This window comes from Heteronotia binoei, chromosome 12 (genome assembly GCF_032191835.1).
Source record: "Heteronotia binoei isolate CCM8104 ecotype False Entrance Well chromosome 12, APGP_CSIRO_Hbin_v1, whole genome shotgun sequence".
NCBI classification, from domain to species: Eukaryota; Metazoa; Chordata; class Lepidosauria; order Squamata; family Gekkonidae; genus Heteronotia; species Heteronotia binoei.
The window spans coordinates 35,157,969-35,177,603 of NC_083234.1; the positions used below are offsets into that span (position 1 = coordinate 35,157,969).

Here is a 19,635-nt window from a genome sequence, read left to right on the forward strand (position 1 = left end):
ACGGTAGGGAAACAGGATGCTGGGCTAGATGGTCTGGATCCAGCAGGACTCCTATCTTTGCAGCATTCTCCTGCCCTTTAATACTACCAAAGATCTGTCCATCAGACTGTTTCCCCCTGCTGAGCAGCTAATTGCTCCTTTGAGGAAGGAAAGAATTAAAAATGCAACACATACATTACCAGTAGGAACTGCAGGAGAGATGAGCTATCACTTAGCAACACCCATAGATGAGATCAAATAATAATGCAGCCACTCAGATATTTGCTAAACTGCAACCTACTAAACCCTGTTCATCCCCCAAGAGTGACACATCTCAGACTGGCAATTCCACCCACTACCATTATCTCTTCTCCGCATGCTTCTGAGGAGAGGGGCTGTGGCTCATTGGCAGAGCATTTGCTTAGCATGCAGAAGGTCAACGTTCAATCCCCATCATCTTCAGTTCAAAGGACCAGCAAGAGATGTAAAAGACTTCTGACTGAGACTCTAGGGAACAATGCCTGTTTAAGTAGACAATACTGACTGTGATGGACCAACGTCTAATTCAGTTTAAGGTAGCTTCATATGTCTATGTGTCCACTAGCCTCTTTGCCACATCGGTTCTAGAGATATTCAGCTATTGTCCTGTGGCTAGAGGAGGGAAAGCACTTTGATGAAAAAGGCAAGCACGGACTCTCAAAAGTGTTCCAGCCTCAGCAACACCAGCATTTGAATCACTGCGGGGTTTTTTTTTATTTACATGTCAGGAGGTGTCATTCCACCTCCTCTAGTGACACAGATAAAGAAAGTCAACTTAAAAAAAAGAAGTTTTATCCCAAGCCATATAGCTGCTCTATCAACATTTGGTTTACATGAGACATCCAGCAGTGCTTAGGTCGTCAGGAACCATGATTTTGCAATGAGAAAGCAAAAAGCCATGATTAACTTGTGTCCTGCACCCCCTCCCCCCCCAAAAAGAACACAAATTAAAAAAAAACAACCGCCAGTCCTTGGTCATAAGGACAGATCAACACAAAACCCCATCAGTTCAAATGCTGCACGGATGCAGCTGCCTGTCCAAACAGACTGTCTAATATTCATCGAGGGTATCAGCCCGGGGGATGGAGAGGCCTCGCTCCTTCAGCGCCTGCACTTTTAGCTTCTCCGACTCCTGCTTCGTTTGTTGCTCTACCCGTTGTACTTCCAGGATCTCCTCAATGGACACTTGCTGCAATGGGGTATCAGTTTCCTTCTCTAGGTCCTGTGGCAAAATAAAGGTCAAGTCCTATTCAAAAATCATATTCAAGGTGCAATGAACACTGCCAACAGCTGTGCTGGTTCACAAACTGCAACATAGCAACTCACAAGCCCCTGGACCACTAATGCTTCCCAGATGACATGGCTGGAAAAGAAGGCCTGGGTCCTAATGAGATGGCAAGACTGTGGTTGAAACAATTCCAGCTAGAGGCTCCTATCCTGGGATGCCCTTCTCTACAAGGAGAGCTCCTAGTGAATAGAGACCTAGCATAGCAAGGCAGGTTCCGGAGGCAATGTTCCCTCTAAGCCATGGAGTCTTGTGAGCAAAAATTCTACTTTGTGAGTTAACGGTCTTAAAATTGTGAGTGAGCGATTTGACTACTGCATAAATTCGTTTGCTCTGGAGCCACTTGAGCTAAGACAAAAATGGAGGCTAAAATACCTGTGAGCTAGCTCACACACTAACTCAGCTTAGAGGGAGCACTGAAGTCTAGCTTTTACCCTGGTACACTAGCTTTCTGCATGTAGAGGTTTTCCATGCAGATAAACATTTAACATGAGAGCTCAGAACTGCAATTCAAAAGGACACACCTCCCTGATGTAGCCAGTCCTCCTGAAATTTACAGTGGGCCCTGTACTAAGAGCCCTGTAAGCTCTTGGGAGGATTGGCTACATCTGGGGTGTGTGATCAAATATGCAAAGGAGATCCTGCTACAAAAAAAAGCCCTGTGTGTTAATGCACCTCAACTGTGTTTTTGCAGGAAACCAGATTTGAGGAAGAGCATTCTGAGGATAAAGAAAAACCTGGCTCATGAAAGACTGCAGAATGGCATGTGGCTGCTCCCAAAGACATCGTTCCACTCCACTCCAGGGGGAGTGTCTATGTGAAAACAGCCACAGCAATTTAAAAAAAAGGTGTGAACTTGCCATGAGAAACACTGATGACAAAAGCAGGGCAGGTAAAAAGCAAAGAGGAAATCTGAAATCTCCCTTTGCCTGGGACCAGTGTCACCCCAATAAAAACTGACCACAGGAATATCAGTTGAGAACCAATCATCTCCAATGACACAGAGGAAAGCCCTGTGAGCCACAAAGCTGGGAAATGGAGGAGTGTGTGTGTGAGGGAGTTGCTTACTTACAATTTCTCCCAGAAGAACAACGTTCTCGCCTCTCACCACAAAGATGCCGCGGGGGATGTCACCGTACTTTTTGCCCACGTGAATGCGCTCCACTGTCTGGTGCAACACCAAGTTGGCTGCAAGTTCCAGGGTGAGGGGAGAGAACAGAGAAAGGACTGAAATGCAGGAGCAGGAGAGGCATGAGAACTCTCACAAACATGGACAACCACCTTCAATGCATGATTTTCTTCAGTGGTGCTCTGAGAGGTTGACTGAGAGCCGCCTGACAGTGTGTGCGCCTGCCCCTGATGGACGATGGCCTCGAGCTAGATCCTGCTTACTGTTCAGTTCCAGCAGCAATTACAGACATGCTAGTCTATAGCAGCATAATAAAACAGGAATCGCCCTGCTAAAGAAAGCTGGATAAAAATGTACTCCAAAAGACAAGATTAAAATTTGCTCTTAGAGATGTCAAAACCTGCAATAGATGCTGTAAAAGCACCACTGTGCACAGACTTAACACAGAGCTATGGCTTTATTTCAATTAGTGTTAAGTCTTCAAATGGAATCTTGATTTCATGATCACTCAAGCCCTGGCTTTCCTTGATAAATGCTAGTTTCCATTATCACTGCATTCTCTCTCCCCTGCCTCCCAAGCCTGGCCTACAGTGTGGAAAGGGTGACACCAGGATTAAGTTAGGCCATGTGTGTGTACACACAAACCCACTGAGGTCAAGAAACTGGCTTCAGACCATGGCTCTAGATCCTGGCTGGATGGACCCTCTCCAACTAACCACAGTTAGAGGCTCACATTCGGATAATCACACTAATCATGGTTTAGCTGAACCGTGGTTTAATTGAGCCATGGTTCCTCACAACATCTGAACTGTTTGTGATTTTTTAAAAAACGTACATGTTGAAGAGCAATGAGTGATTGGGTAACTGTTCCTCAGTCTGGCTCCCCAAGAGCACACTTGCATACACTTAAATGTGGACAAAAGTTGAATGTGTTTTTGCTCTCTGAAGAGTGTACACTGTTCCCAGCTCTTCGGAGTTACCCAGATCCCAAGATCTCACCTTTGTGCAATCCAAGACCTAGTCGGCTTGTATAGTTATTTCTTCTTCAATAGATAATTGGGGGGGGGGGGGTAAGAAGCATTTACTCATTTATGATTCATGGTACTTAGTTTCTTTTAAATAAATATTTAAGCTGCAGCGAGAGCTTTATGAGCATGCAATGGTTACAGATATTCAGAAAAGATAGGCAGGTATAGTCTTCGAAGTCATTTCCGCTCTGGGGAGGCTAGAGCAGGACCCACAGCACCCCTAGTGGTGGGGAAGGATCACTGCTGCTTCTCTAAGGAAGAGAGTAACAAACAAAAGCAGTGCATAAAGAAAGGCCATGTTGCCCACTCCAGTGTGGCAGGCTGTCAGGCACCCAGCCCTTAGAGCAACTGCCCCACCTTGTCCTACAGGTTGTATATCACTGCAAAGTTATTAATCTGTCCTTGACTTGAAGGGTGCAGCCTCTGGTTGTAAGATGCTCACTCCTCTCTCCCAAATGTCACACAGATTGCAGGTACCTGGAAGCCTGTCCAAGTCCTTGTGGATCTGCATTCCCTGCTACAGTTCCATTTGTCAGTCATTTGGGAGGTTAATGCCCACATTTGTTTCAATGGCAATGCATGAATGAGAAAAGAAATTCCCGGATGAATGGGGTGTGGGCAGAATCCAAGTTTGTTGGGAAGGGTTGCAGCATTTCTGAGTGACTCAAGAAAATCTTAATGGCTTGCTAAACCAGTTCCATTCTGCAGAAAACCCAAGGCATATAAGAGCCATACCACACATGATGTTCATGCCATCACTTTTTCCCCAACTATCTAGTAAGTGCTTGGTTCTATAGATGGAAGGGCTTTTTTGTAGCAGGAACTCCTTTGCATATTAGGCTGCACACCCCTGATGTAGCCAGTCCTCCAAGAGCTTACCGTAGGCCTTATAATAAGAGCACTGTAAGCTCTTGGAGGATTGGCTACATCGGGGGTGTGCGGCCTAATATGTAAAGGAGTTCCTGCTAAAGGAAAGCAGATGGGGAAGGGAAATATGGACCAGTGTGTCAGTGCTGGGGAGAGAGGGGTATTCTAACCCATATGTCATTTCCTAAAACAAAAATGGCTCCCTCCAGACTGAGGGAAGCACTGGCAGAGAAAAGAAAAAAGACAGTCTCAATATATGTACTTCTCTTTCTTCTTTCTGCAGGTTTAAAGCAGACTGGGGTGGGAGTCTTTACACTGAGATGAGTGATGGTGAGGGGAGATTAACAATCCCTTCTGCATCTCTTGGGCCTCTCAACCCATATGGGATCTCCAGCATTAGATGCAATTTAAGGGAAGAGGCTGCAGCTCAGTGGCAGAGCATCTGCTTGGAATGCAGAAGGTCTCTCTTCGGTTCACTTCCTGGCATCTCCAGTTAAAAGGATTTTGTAAGTTATGCAACTGTACAAGACCTTGGGGAGGCTCCGCTAATCAGAGGAGACAACACTGACCTTGATAGACCAATGGTCTCACTCAGTGTTAGGCAGTCTTGTGATTCAAGTGGATCTCAAGCTGCAATGGGTCAAAGGGAGTCCAAGCTCATGCCCAGTCTCCCTCTGCCCAAAGACAGAGCTGTCAATAAACCAACAGATAAGCCTGGGTGGAACCTACCATCTCTTGACCAGGACCTGAGACACTTACAGAGTTTCAGGCTAGGCAAAAAAAATGTTTTCAGCAGCAGCTCCATCCCTTTGGAATGGACCACCAACCGATCTCGTTTGAGGACTGTTCCTTCCTTTCTACCATCAGAAAGAAAGCCAGCATGGCTCAACAGAATGTCAGAGTAGGATCTGGGAGACCCAGGTTCAAATCCCCACTCTGCCATGGAAGCCCACTGAATAAACATGGACCAGTCACACACTCTCAGCCTAACATGCTTCACAGGGTTGTTGAGATAAAAAGGGTGCTGGGAGAGTGATGGAAGCTCTTTTGGGTTCCCAGTGGTGAGAAATGATAAAATAAAGGGGGGAAGCACAAGGCAGACCTTCGTAGAATTGCCTGTGGCTGAATGTTTGTTTACTGATATGTTTGGAAACCATGATGAGCCAAGGGGAAAGTGGCACAAAAATAAAGTCACGTCACCACCCATTTTACAGACATCATCTAGATAGCAGTGCAAGGAATGGATGGTCCTGGGAACTGCTTTGCAAGATACCAATACTGAAGAGCACAGGCGTTGTAGGGCTGCTTCCTCCTTCTATGATGGTTTTCCTGGCAAGTGGTTCAGAGTGCAGCTACAGCAAAGATGCAACAGCCTAACAGAGCATCTGACTTCTAGGGCCAAACACTGATCCACTTCCATTTCCTCAAGGGAAAATACAGCTAGGCGTGACTATTAGTTGCAAGACATTTTAGGAACAGTGGAAGGGACTGGTCATGCCAAACATCCAACTTCATTGACCTGAACCACTGAGAGTCAAGAACTGGAGAAGGAAATGCGTAAACCCCACTGCTGATGTGGGGGTGGAGATGCAAAGATTTCTCAAAGGGAAATTTCAGTCTTATTCCTAGGGCCAACAGCTAAGATAGAATGATCCAAGGCAACGCTGCCTTTAAAAAAAAAATGAGTTTAAAAAGACCTATTAGATACCTTTTCAAGAAGTTTTAGCCAGCCAAAAAGAGAACATCTTGACACATTATCTTCAGCATTTACAAGGCTTTTAAGAGTTCCAGAGCAGTTTTTGTGTGCCGTTATTATGTACGTTGCATAAATCTTTGGCAAGTAAGACCTTAATTATAAACTCACTTATCTTGAAGAAAGCCAGAAGCTCCTGCTTTGTAAACTAAAGTGGAAGATTATTTAAGATAAGGCAGCCCAAGGCTGATCGTGAACACAGACAATTATTCTGGATGCTTTGTGCAACAGTTGGGTTTTGCATCTACTCTTGCTAAAATTTTTAGCAAATCTGCACTTAACAGAAGATTATGCCAAGCAGTTGCTTAGGAGAGAATGAGTAGCCCAGTTCTAAATTTGTATCTGCAAAGACCTGGCTTCAAATACCACACTCCGCATGAAAAATCTAAAGGGTGACCTAAGGCCAGCCAGATATTCAGCCCTAGCCTACCTCACAGGGTTGTTGAGAAGATAAAACAAAAGTGCCAAGAGCCACGTACACTACCCTGCACAAGGAAAGGCACAATAATGGAATAGAAAAATACTTTAAATGTGCCAGATGATCCCAACCTAACCTCACTGATGTTAAATGCCACTTAGATAAAAGTATCCATTTCATATTTCAAGCTATAAAATGAGTCACGCCATGTCTGGATAGATGGTCACTTATTCTCTGCAGTTACACCAATGCACTGCTTCAATCTTTTTTAAGCAATGGGAGAGACTATTCTGAATAGCTATTTAATAGCAGTGTACTATAAATTCCTTTTAGAAGTTCCTTAGAGCAGCTGCATGGAAGATGCCATAATTCAAACTTTAATAGGCCTCTAACGACGTTAGCCTGCTTTTATAGTCAATATAAAATGTCTTAATTTATAAATATTGATAGAGCGTCGGGGAAAGACTTATTCCACTACCGGTTTCCTTGGATGACTACATGCTTCCATTAACCAGACCCACACGTTACATTCACCCCTTATTATCCCAGTCTGCTTTCAAGATGACATTGTGAGCCACCAGTAATCAGAAGGTCTAAGGATCTAAAAAATGTTGTCAACCTCATTCCATCTCCTAAAAGGTTGCAATTAATATTGGCTTCTCCATTTGTGTTGGCTTATTTTTTGCTCATTCCTGTATCAGCCTCAACACTGACAAGCCTTATCACTCATGTTTAGAAAAGACCCAGATTTATTCTTCATGCCATCTCTACAGCACTGAAAGCTCCCAGACTTCTTTGCAAGTGATACAGGCACAGCTACATCCAATACACCCTAACCCTTTCTGCTTCAGATCTCCCCTCCCACACCCCAAATTACTTTGAGACCACTTTCATTTTTATTCACCGGACTACTTTTATTCTTGTGGGTGAATACCCCAGGAGGGCTGGTAGACTCACTCAATGCCATGCAAACATCTGAAACTATCTGACAATGAGTCAGACCACAGACCCATTCACACTATCAGCAGTTCTCCAGAAAAAAGGTCTTCCCCAACACCCATTTATGCAAGACATTTCAACTGAAGATGCCAGAGACCAAGCCTGCAAAGCACATTTGCTTCCATCAGGCTATGCCCCTTCCCAAGCAACCATGTTCAAAGGAATCTATCTCCGGATCCACCCAGCGCAGTGCAGTCTTTTGACTGGCAGATGCTCACTGTGTAGAAAAGCCTCTTTTCAATCACCTGCTACACTCAATATCTTTTTAACCAGAGATGCTAGGGAACTGACCCTGGATTGTCCCAGGAACTGTATCAAAAGCTTTCTGGAAGTCAAGGTAAACAACATCTATTGGGTCCCCTTTATCCACATGTTTGTTCACACCCTCAAAGGCAAGATCTTCCCTTACAGAACCCATGCTGAGTCTTCCTCAATAACTTGTGTTCATCAATATGCTTTCCACCGCTTAAAAGAATCCTTCTTACCTTTTACAGCTTCCATTACTTTCTTTGTTAACCATGCAGGCCTTTTCTTATACCTGTTTGTGCCTTTCCTAACTTGTGGTATATATTTTATCTAAGCTTCTAGGATTGTAGTTTTAAATAGCTTCCAAGCTTCCCCAAGGGTTTTGACTGTATTTACCTTTCCTTTCAGTTTCCTCTTCACTTGCCTCCTCATCTCAGAGAATTTACCCCTTTTAAAGTTAAACGTGGTTTTGCTGGTCTTTTGGGGCAACTCCCTATTTATACAAATGGTGAAATCAATAACGTTATGGTCACTGCTCCCAAGCAGTGCAATCACTTTTACATCTCTCACCAAGTCTCAGGCATTACTTAGGACTTAGGACCAGGATCGCCCCCCACCCCTGGTAGGTTCTGTGACCATCTGCTCCATAACACAGTCATTGAGAGCGTCTAGAAATTCAATCTCTTTCCCTCGACCTGAACACATATTGACCCAATCAATCTGTGGGTAGTTAAAATCACCTATTACGACACAGTTTTTATGTTTAGCCACTATCTTTAATTCTTCCATCATATTATAATCGTCCTTTATCTTTTGATTTGGTGGACAATAAAAACTCCCATAGTTAAATTTCCTTTTGGGCCCTCTATTTCGACACAAGGCATTTCTAGAAGGGAATCTAATTCTCTGACCTCAGTCTTACTGGACCGTATACCCTCTCTGACATACAGAGCCACCCCACCTCCAACCCTTCCCTCCCTATCCTTCCGATATAACTTATATCCAGGAATCACCGTGTCCCACTGATTTTCCTCATTCCACCAAGTTTCTGAAATTCCCACAATGTCTATGTTTTCCCCCAACACTAAACATTCCAACTCACCAATTTTACTTTGAACACTTCTAGCATTTGTATACAAACATCTATAATTTCCCAGGCAAGTTAGGCCCGCAACCTTCCTTCTGCTGCCTCGAGACTTTGGCAGACCATCCATACTGTTTGTCACCATCTCAGTGGACAACTATGATCCATTACCCGATAGAAAAGTAACAGCTAACCCTTCATCTCTTTGAGATGAGTCCTCCCGAACCAGAGATATTTCATCTCCTGTCGGCTTTCCCCCAAGATTTAGTTTAAAAACTGCTCTGCCACTTTTGATTTTAAGCGCCAGCAGCCTGGTTCCATCTGGGGACAAGTGGAGACCGTCTCTTTTGTACAGCTCCCGCTTGTTCCAGAAAGCATCCCAGTGCCTAACAAACTTAAACCCTTCCTCCCTACACCATCATCTCATCCACACATTGAGACTTCTAATTTGTGCCTGTCTCTCCAGCCCTGCATGTGGAACAGGTAGCACTTCTGAGAAGGCTCTTGGAGGTCCTGGCCTTAAGTCTCCTGCCTAGCAGCCTAATTTTTCCACCAGGACCTCACGACTGCATTTTCCGACATCATTGGTGCCAACATGCACCATGAGCATGGCTCTTCCCCAGCACTGTTTATCAGCCTATCTACTACACGCGAAATGTCCGCTACCTTTGCACCAGGCAGGCAAGTCACCATACAGTCAGTACGCGGTTTTGCCACCCAGCTGTCTATTTACTTAAGGATCGAATCACCAACTACCAAGAACCCCCCTCTCCCTGCCCAGGGATGGTTCCTTGGCGTGAAAGGATACCCACTCACCAACTGAAGGAGAGGTCCCTTCTGAGGGCGCATTCCCCTTATCCTCAACACGATGCCCTGTTCCCTCTCGACCCTCATGCTCCCTGGTAGCAACGGGGCTGCCATGTTCAGAGTGGGGCTCATCTAATACGTCCCCGAGAGTCTTCTCCAAGTGCCTAACTGACTGTCTCTGCTTCTCCAGGTCAGTCACCTCGGCCTCAAGGGTACGAACTCGTTCCCTGAGGACGAGGGGCTCCTTGCATCGAGCACACACCCAAGACTTCTGTCCTGTGGGCAGATAGTCATACATGTGACACTCAGTGCAAAACACTGGAAAGCCCCCACCCCCCTGCTGGCATTCTATCTTCATGATAGCTTTTTTAAAAATATACAGTCCCCTTTTAAATCCTGTTTGTTTATGTGGCTCTCCTTCTGGAGGGTCTACTTACTTTATTGGGAACGCAAGGAAAATAGGGATCTGCGTTCCTGGTCCTTACACAGCCCCCAGGCCAAGAGCCCTTTAGCTCTGGCAAGGCGCAGCTTAATAATGCAAAGAGGGTGGGGCCTCAGTTTGCCCCAGGAACACAGCCACTCCTAATCAATCAGCAACAATCACCTTCAGCCCACTCAAACCAAACAAACAGCAGTTCCCCAGCAACCACAAACTCAGAATTTTCAGCAATCACAGTCACACAAACTCAAATTCTCTGCAACTTCCCCAGCTGTTTAGAAAGCCAAACCTCACCCTTACAGCACTTCTTATCTGCTCTCTCTCAGAGATCTCTGAAATGTGCTCAGTCTCTGGCAAGGTGCAGCTTAATAATGCTTAAGTTTCTCATCAAAGGCTCTTTAGAAAGCTCTAGAGTCATGAAGTAAAAGGACAGGTCCTCTTGTGGATAAAAAACTGGCTAATTAAAAGGAAGCAGAGAGCGAGTATAAATGGACAGTCTTTCCAATGGAGGATGGTAAGCAGTGGGGTGCTGCAGGGCTCAGTACTGGGTCCCATGCTCTTTAACTTGTTCATTAATGATCTGGAGTTGGGAGTAAGCAGCGAAGTGGCCAAGTTTGCAGATGACACTAAATTGTTCAAGGTGGTGAGAACCAGAGAGGATTGTGAGGCACTCCAAAGGGATCTGTTGAGGCTGGGTGAGTGGGCATCAACGTGGCAGATGAGGTTCAATGTAGCCAAGTGCGAAGTAATGCACATTGGGGCCAAGAATCCCAGCTACAAATACAAGTTGATGGGGTGTGAACTGGCAGAGACTGACCAAGAGAGAGATCTTGGGGTCTTGGTAGATAATTCACTGAAAATGTCAAGACAGTGTGCGATTGCAATAAAAAAGGCCAACACCATGCTGGGAATTATTAGGAAGGGAACTGAAAACAAATCAGCCAGTATCATAATGCTCCTGTATAAATCGATGGTGCGGTCTCATTTGGAATACTGTGTACAATTCTAGTCACCGCACCTCAAAAAGAATATTATAGCATTGGAAAAAGTCCAGAAAAGGGTAACTAGAATGACTAAAGGCTTGGAACACTTCCCCTATGAAGAAAGGTTAAAATGCTTGGGGTTCTTTAGCTTGGAGAAACGTCGACTGCGGGGTGACATGATAGAGGTTTACAAGATTATGCATGGGATGGAGAAAGTAGAGAAAGAAGTCCTTTTCTCCCTTTCTCACAATACAAGAACTCGTAGGCATTCAATGAAATTGCTGAGCAGTCAGGTTAAAATGGATAAAAGGAAGTACTTCTTCACCCAAAGGGTAATTAACATGTGGAATTCACTGCCACAGGAGGTGGTGGCAGCTACAAGCATAGCCAGCTTCAAGCGGGGATTGGATAAAAATATGGAGCAGAGGTCCATCAGTTGCTATTAGCCACAGTATGTATGTATGTGTGTATGTGTGTATGTATGTATGTGTGTGTGTGTGTGTGTATATATATGTATATATATATGTATGTATGTTTTGGCCACTGTGTGATACAGCGTGTTGGACTGGATGGGCCATTGGCCTGATCCAACATGGCTTCTCTTATGTTCTTTTTGTTCAGCAAACAAATCAGGAGCTCTATTAATGAGCCAGGATTTAAAACTAGATCTGCTGAGCCAATTTCCAACATTTTACCTATTAAATCCCACAGGCTTGTATAAAATAATAATAATAATAATAGCAGATTTATATCCCGCCCTTCTCCCTGAATCAGAGACTCAGAGCGGCTTACAATCTCCTATATCTTCTCCCCCCACAACAGACACCCTGTGAGGTGGGTGGGGCTGAGAGGGCTCATATAGCAGCTGCCCTTTCAAGGACAACCTCTGCCAGAGCTATGGCTGACCCAAGGCCATTACAGCAGCTGCAAGTGGAGGAGTGGGGAATCAAACTCGGTTCTCCCAGATAAGAGTCCACGCACTTAACCACTACACCAAACTGGCACCATCACCAGAAAGAAAAGGTGAAAGCTGGGATATTATAAAAGCAACTTAATGAAGCTTTCCTCTGTAGACTGCCATTTGTATATGGTTGTGAAGAACAGAGCTCAGGTAAAAGGCCCAAGAAAGCCTACACAAGGATTTTCCTAATTGTTTTTTGAAAGACTTCAACAAAATACTGGCTGGACCATACACACTTGCACCCTACAAAGAACTGAGAAGGTCATTTCAGAACATTTGGCTCCCTCTAGTGGTAAAGGAGATCACCAGACCTGTGGCATTTTAACCTGCATCCACAAATATCTTGAACTGTATAATTAAGAAAATGTGATTGCAGTGTGCAAACCCACATTGGTGATACCAACATGGAAACCCACATTGGTAACATTAACAATTGTGTTATTTTCAGGCCTTATTTCTACCTCTGGCATAAAAATGTTGCTGCATTAAAAATAAGCAGCACACTTTTAAGAAATGGTCGTCTTGCAGCACCTACACAAGCTTTCAGAGGCTACAGCCAGTGTGGTTAAGAGTGGCAGATTCTGCTCTAGAGAACCAGGTTTGATTCCCCATGGCTCCACGTGAAGCCTGCTGGGGGACCTTGAGCCAGTCACAGTTCTCTCAGGGCTCTCTCAGTCCCACCTAACTCACAGAGTGTCTGTTGTGGGGAAAGGAAAGGAAGGATATTGAAAGCTGTTTTGAGACTCTTTAAGGTAGAGAAAACGGAGGACTAAAAACCAGGCTTCTTCTTCTAGAGCCCAGTTCTTCAGGCACAAGCCAACCGATGCTCAAAATGCGTTGTGCTTTTTCACTTGCCCTTCATCAGGGATGGCTTTGCAAGTGGATAAAGTTCAACTGGGAGAGTGAATCCACTGAAGATACACTACATAACAGAAATACAGATGGATCGGAATGGCCAATCTAGTGTGGCATCCTGTTTCACCCAGCAGCCAGCCAAATCCTCTGGAAAACCATACCATAGGACATGACCCCTGCTTGTTGCTCTCCTAATCATCTGATATTCAGCAGACCACTACCTCTGAATGTGGAAGTTTCATCTAGCTGTCATAGCTATTACCTATTGATAGACCTATCCTTTGGGGGGGCCTTTCAACCCATAAAAATGCCCCCCACCCCAATAAACGAAAAACAAGAAGAGAAACCACATGAACAATAGGCAAACCAAAAACCTCTAAAGGTATATGTGATCCAAATTACTAGACTGTATTGTATATCAAAATCTTTAATAAATCAGATGTCTCATAAAAATGTCTCACACAGGTATGGTTCACAGTAGAACAAATATATCTTCAAATCCCAAAAATTGTAGATTGTGACAGGATTGTTAACGTGTAATTCCTGTTTCACACATCCATTTCTTCAGGCTTGAGATTTACTGAGAAATCCAGAAACTAATCTGGTGTTCAATTCTATTTAGTTTCCAAGGTACCAGAAGGTCTCCACAATTCTATAGCCAGGAAAAAAGCTCAGTCTTACAGAAATGGATTTATGAAACAGGAATAACACATTCACAATCCTGTCGCATCTGACCTCAGCGGCATTTGTTTCTAGCAGCCTGGCCCAGAAGACATCCTCCCCCGCAGAACTACTGGTTTTAGACAGATTCTTACCAAGTTGAAAATTAACATTATTTTAATGGCAATGGTTATTGAATAGGTAATAAACATCTCTTGGACAGTTAAGGAAATCACATTTCCTAGATATTAATTAATATGCATAACTACATGATTTCAGGCGAAGCTGAAGGTCCACTGATGCAAATCACCAGCAAGAGCCAGGGAAATCTCCACCTTTGCTCATCGCAAAGTATTAAATTGCTAAGGGAACTCAACCTGAATTAGACAGAACATTTTTGCAGGAGTCAGACTGTTGTTCCCCTGACACAACTCACCTTTCCTGAAGCCACACTGCAGCTGTGAATAACTTACTTCCCCAGTGCCTCAGGGATTGATTTGACATTCCACCATGGTGTGGGTAGAGAAGGAACTTCAGTTCCCCGCTCATGACATTTTTTGAGCCAAACTGGGCTCCTCGGCACTTGTGGAAATGAGCTTCCTACAGCTGCCATGTGGTGGCAGGGAAGGTGAGTCAGGTCCAGAGAACCCACCTGACTTGTATAAAAACATCCTGTCTAGTTTCCAAGTGCAATAAGACTCCCAAAGCATTTAACAAACTCAGTTGGGTATATCTCCAAGTCACCTACATGCCTGACTCTTTTCTATCCAAATCATATTACAAACACAGTGGCTTTCCCAGTTTGCATTCATCTTGAGTAGCTAAGGGCATCAGTGTGCAGCTGAAAGTTTCAAACAGTCATTTGCTTAAACGCAAAATTGTGCAAAGACAAAAGCAATTAGATTTGATTTAGGTCAAGTCTCTACATCATAGTGTCATCTTCTAGCCTGTCTTAATCTAGCTCCTCCTCACCCAGGAAATGAGCCATGAATAACACATGCCCGCACACGCACAAAGGATGGATAAAACCCTGGCTATGAATCAGAATTTGAGTGGCTTACTTAGAGCAGGCAGAAGATTTGGACCAGGATCCAAAGTAAGATCAGAAAGGGAGAAGATAACATACCCAGATGGAAGGGAACCATCTCAGGCTAGATCCAGTCAGTTTTTCCAATCTTATTCAATTCTCCTCCATATTACAGCCTTCATCCTACATGGCCTTTACATCTGCAGATTCCAGGATTCTCAGCATTGCCTTTTTGAGGTTGCACTGCCTCCATCCTTTCTCATCAGTACAAAAGCTAACTGGATCCAGGCCTCTGATTTTGACCCAGCAGCTCTCTGGCAAGCTTTTTTGGTTTGTTTGTTCTTATTTATATATGCATGTGTCCATGAGAGTGTGCGTATGCACCTAGAAGTCATGGCGACCTCTGATGACTGACTTCCTACTGAAGGTCTGGAGAATATTCAGGGAGGTGGCTAAATAAAGCCTGCTCACACCTCCAGCCTCTGGTATTCCAAGGAGGCCTCCCATCCAAGTACTTGCCAGAGTCAACCCTGCTTTGCCTCCAGGATTGGGCTTGCCTGAGCTATCTAGATCAGGGCTCTGGCAAGTTTTTTTTTTTAATGGCACTGTTTATTTGGCAGCCTTCAAATCCATAACCAAGACAGGGGTGCTAATACTTTTCTGCTTTCTTTGGATCCTGAGATGTTGTCAAATATTACAGGACACATTCAGTGCCCTCTGCTTCAACCGAAACAAAAAAAAGCAAAAGTAAGCATACCAAACTGATCAATGCTTCGTAAATATCCTATCAACGTTCTGCCGTCTCGGAGGAGAACCAAGTGTTTCTCTGGGAGAGAGAAAAATCCAGATTAGTAGTCAAGTCACCTGCAAATCAGCTCAATACAACTTGCACCAAGTAGGCAGGGTTTTTTTTTTAGTGGTGATTGTGAGGGGTTTTTCCCAAGCCAGAGGTCCCTAGTTCAGAACTTCCCAAACCAAACACGTCTCCAGCCAAGGTATTACAGGCTTGTGTCTCTTCTTGCTGTTCAGCTGAACACTATTTCCCAAAATGACTTGAGGAAAACCTTCATAAGCCCTCTATAAATGGAAATTAACTGTGCAAAAGATGAAGTTTCAGCTCAACTTGATTAAGGCACGACAGAGGACTTCCTTGCGGCAGCTTCCAGGAGGTCCCTTCTCTTCTATGATTTTATGAAATCTGAGCCCCCAAATGGGGGAATGGGCAGAATATAATAATAATAAAGTTAATACTCTGTATTCTGCGTATTAGTTAAGTAGTCTTATAACAGGAGACTCCATAGCTGGATCATCCAAAGGACAATGGCTGCAAGTCACATGGGCTAACAACCCCATTGGCTCTTGCCTTTCAAGTCATACCTCTGGCCATGCCCAAGTTTGATAGTACTGGAGGGAAAGAAAGCCAGACTTAGTTCAGCTGGAACAGCTGCTGCTGGCTTGTTGGCCAGAAAAAGCTTTGTCAGTATTCACCTGTAAGATACAACATCCGCAGTCAGATCTGTACCCCCAGCAGCTTTCTTACTCTTCATCGCACTGGGCTTACCCGCCTTCTTCCCCAGATTGCCAACTCCAGAAGCATGTGTCTGATAAGAGATCAGAGATGGCCAGCAGCAGCAGCTGCTGGTGGAAGCTAGATGCACAAGGTGTTCATCTCAAGGCACTCCAGGTGATGACCTCCACCCTCATGTATTCTAACAGATCTGCCAGTAAGCAGGGCCATAGCCAGGATTTAATGTTTGGCGGGGCCCACAGCAGGATTTGTTGTTGGGGGGGGGGGCACAGGGCCATCCAGTTTGGTAGCCCTGGGCTCTCAGCAATGTAAGCTGCCTTGAGTTCCACAAGCTAACCCCTCCTTTGCCAAGGCAGTCACACTAGCTCTGCTCCCCCACCCCTTTCTTATGAGCCCCTCTCTCAGAAAGACAAGACCTCTTGACTCCCCCCATCCCTTGCTCTGCGCATTGTGTTAGGGAAGGGGGGAGAAAAAAGTGAAAAGACCAGCAGCAATGTTACTACTTGTTCAGAGAGGCAGTGAGCAAAAGGGACAGATTGGGGGCCCTCCAATGGAGGGGCCAGACAGTTGGAAAGGGGGTTTGAAAGGATGGGCCTGGCCCCCCTGTAGCTACAGGCCTGCCAGTAGGCATGGACAAACACAGTCCTGATCTAAGAGCTGCTGGCTAAAACTTAGGAGCCAGCTCCTTAATGCCTGCCTACAGCTCTTCTCTGTACACCATGGGCCACTGCTGCTAGTGGGCCAACATTTAGTCACCAACCCAAGCAAATAAACACTGAGAAACTGACCAGGTCTGCCTGCAAGACTGGTTAGTCTAAAGCAATTGTGAGTGTCTCAAGAGTAGGGATTTGAAAACCAAATGTTCCCAGTCTGACATTCTAACCACTATAGCACACTGGCTACATTTACTGTCTCACATTCTAATCACTACAGCACACAAGCTACTTTTACTATCCAAACTCTTCTGTCCCAACTGCAGAATACTGACTTTTCTATTCCTAGTCAAGCATGGCATCAGTTGTATTTTGCAGGCTGGGGAGATCAAATAAAATTTTATCTAGTGATACTGCCGTTAAAATTAAAAATTAATTTGGGTCTAAGCTACAAGAAACACTATAGGGAAGAAAATGACTGTGGGGTAGGGAGCATTTTATATATGCTCAGAGGTACTGTTATTACACATTGCAAGTTCCAGGGTTGGATCCTGGCATTAAAAGCAAGCATCAAAAGCACTGATTCCCACTATGTTCAAATTGACATTTATCTATCTCTACCGCCCCTGCCTATGTTATGCATCTGATGAAACATATCCACCCATATTCTTCCTATTTATAGGAGAGATGTCCTATTTGCTGACATGTGGCACTGTAAAAATCACTGTCCCCATTTTGCCTTTTCCCAAAATTCAGGATGCATAAGCCTTCTGAACACTGCATGAATAAACTGACAGTTAAAATAAAACTTATGAGTAATTCTCTATCACAAACCATGGTACTTTAAAAGCTACATAATTTATTATGGCATTATGCCACAATCAATTCATTAGTCTTTATGTTGTACCAAGACTTATTTATCAAAGTATGAATCAACAGCTATAGCAAAAGTTACCTAACTGGCCCCTGTTGCGATGCCTTTTAGAGTGACTTGGCTTGTGATATTAGAATGCTGATCTACTTTCTATGAAAAGCTTCACCTGCTGTCACATTTCAAATTGCAATTAACAGCACAGCAACAACAGCTAGATAAAGAATTGACAACCCTACTCCAACAGGCCCTACCCCAAAACTAAGCCTATGAAAACACAAGAATCCAAATGCAGAATTATTACAGTGCTGCAGCAAGGAGACCTGGGTTCAAATCACCACTTGGCCATGAAGCTTACTAGATGTTCCAGTCATAACCGACACTTCCCTTCTTTACTTGGAGGAAAAGCAGATCAAAAATGCAACAGATATAAATTGCAAATTCCAGTGGAGAGAATTGCAGAAGCCTAAAAGCAAGCTTCAGATTGGCAGACCAACTCATCTATACAAAGGCTCTTCCCCTTCCTTTGAAAAGGGGAAACAGTCATCCTCCACCAGTATAGGAAGCAAACGGATTTGCCTTTGTGCCAAAGCAATCTACCTACTTAATACAGATCTTGCAATGCTCCTTAACAGCTCTGTGGGCATTAAACAAGCACTCATTAAAACATCACTTGCAAGAGAAAACGGACGCCTTAATTTTCTAATATCTCCCCCCCCCCCACCCCCGCAAACAAAAGTGTTGTTTTTAAAGGATGAATAGTAGCAGCCTGGAAAGGTGTACAAGAAAGCGATGTATGAGCTAGGCGTCAGACTAGGCTTTCTTTGCCTAACCTACCTCACCTGGTTGTTGTGACAATATAATCGTGAAGGAAAGACTCAGACATGCCGCCCCGAGCTCCCTTTGGAGAAAGGACAGGCTAAAGATGCCCGAGACAAACGAACGGATGGCCCTGCGCTCTGCTTGCACAGAGGAACCGCGCCAGCCAGTTGGAAAAGAGGTGCATCCAAAAGGCTCCTCCGGGGCGCGATTTGGGGGGCGGAGAAGCTCACTCACTGTCGATATCCTGGATGAGGCTCGCGGTGCCGGGCATATAATTCATCTTCCCCCCGGACGCAGCGGAAGCTCCGCCGCCAGCATCTGCCCTCGAAGAAGCGGAACCTCCCCTTGCCCTCTCCCCGCCCAGTCCGGAAGCACATGCTCCGGCGGGGCGGGGAGAAGGGGCGGAGAGGTTTCGACCGTCCGGTGGGTTCGTGCGCATGGAGCTCCGGAAGGCCTGGAAAGCGCCAGGCCCAGGCTTATATGGGCTGCGGAGGGGACGCCCACCTGGGCGAGAAATCAAAGCTGATTTTCATCTGCTGCGGAGAGCGGAGCGCGCCCCGGGCAAGACGATGGGGGCTCGGCTCATGCTGGAGGAAACGGACTGCGCGCCGCATCCCCTGCATGCCTGGTTAAGCTTCCTGGGGTCTGAAGCTGAGTGCGTGCTTACTTATGGCTGTGATCACGCAAACTAAGTAATGCACTTTCAACCCATTTTTGGTGCACTTTCCAACTGGATTTTACTGTGTGTGAACTGGCAAAATCCAACTGGAAAGTGCATTATTTAGTGTGTGTGATTGCTGCCTAAGAATCAGCCCCATGTACAAGCCAAGCCGGGGTTTGTTAATTTGGAAGTAATCCGGCCCGCCCCCCCTTCAGGAGTTCAGTGTGTGTCTGTTGCTCACAAGTAAATGTACATGGGCACCCACACAGTGGACTATCGAGCTGTTGTTCGGATGGAACATCACACCACCGTGTTTCCAATTTGGGGCATACAACTGCGAATTGGTCCTGTGATGCAGAGTATCGGCTGCGATCACACATGCTAAATAATGCACTTTCAATACACTTTCCAACCAGATTTAACTGTGTGCACGGGCAAAATCCAGTTTGAAAGTACAAGTGTATTGAAACTGCATTGTTTAGTGTGTATGATACAGTCCATTGAAGGATGTGTGGGAGTAGCCATAGTTGACAGGGGAGAA

The 19,635-nt window shown here is 45.0% G+C and overlaps 1 protein-coding gene across 1 annotated transcript; it reads right to left on the reverse strand.

Annotated features, from left to right (window-relative positions):
- Positions 1–707: 707 nt before the first annotated feature.
- Positions 708–18,891, reverse strand: LSM1 (LSM1 homolog, mRNA degradation associated). Its single transcript, XM_060250559.1, has 4 exons — positions 18,668–18,891; positions 15,317–15,385; positions 2,376–2,491; positions 708–1,240 (listed from the first exon to the last, which is right to left on the reverse strand). Exons 1-4 carry the CDS (start codon positions 18,870–18,872, stop codon positions 1,070–1,072), a joined length of 561 nt encoding a protein of 186 aa, XP_060106542.1. The 5' UTR covers positions 18,873–18,891; the 3' UTR covers positions 708–1,069.
- Between the last annotated feature and the right edge of the window lie 744 nt (positions 18,892–19,635).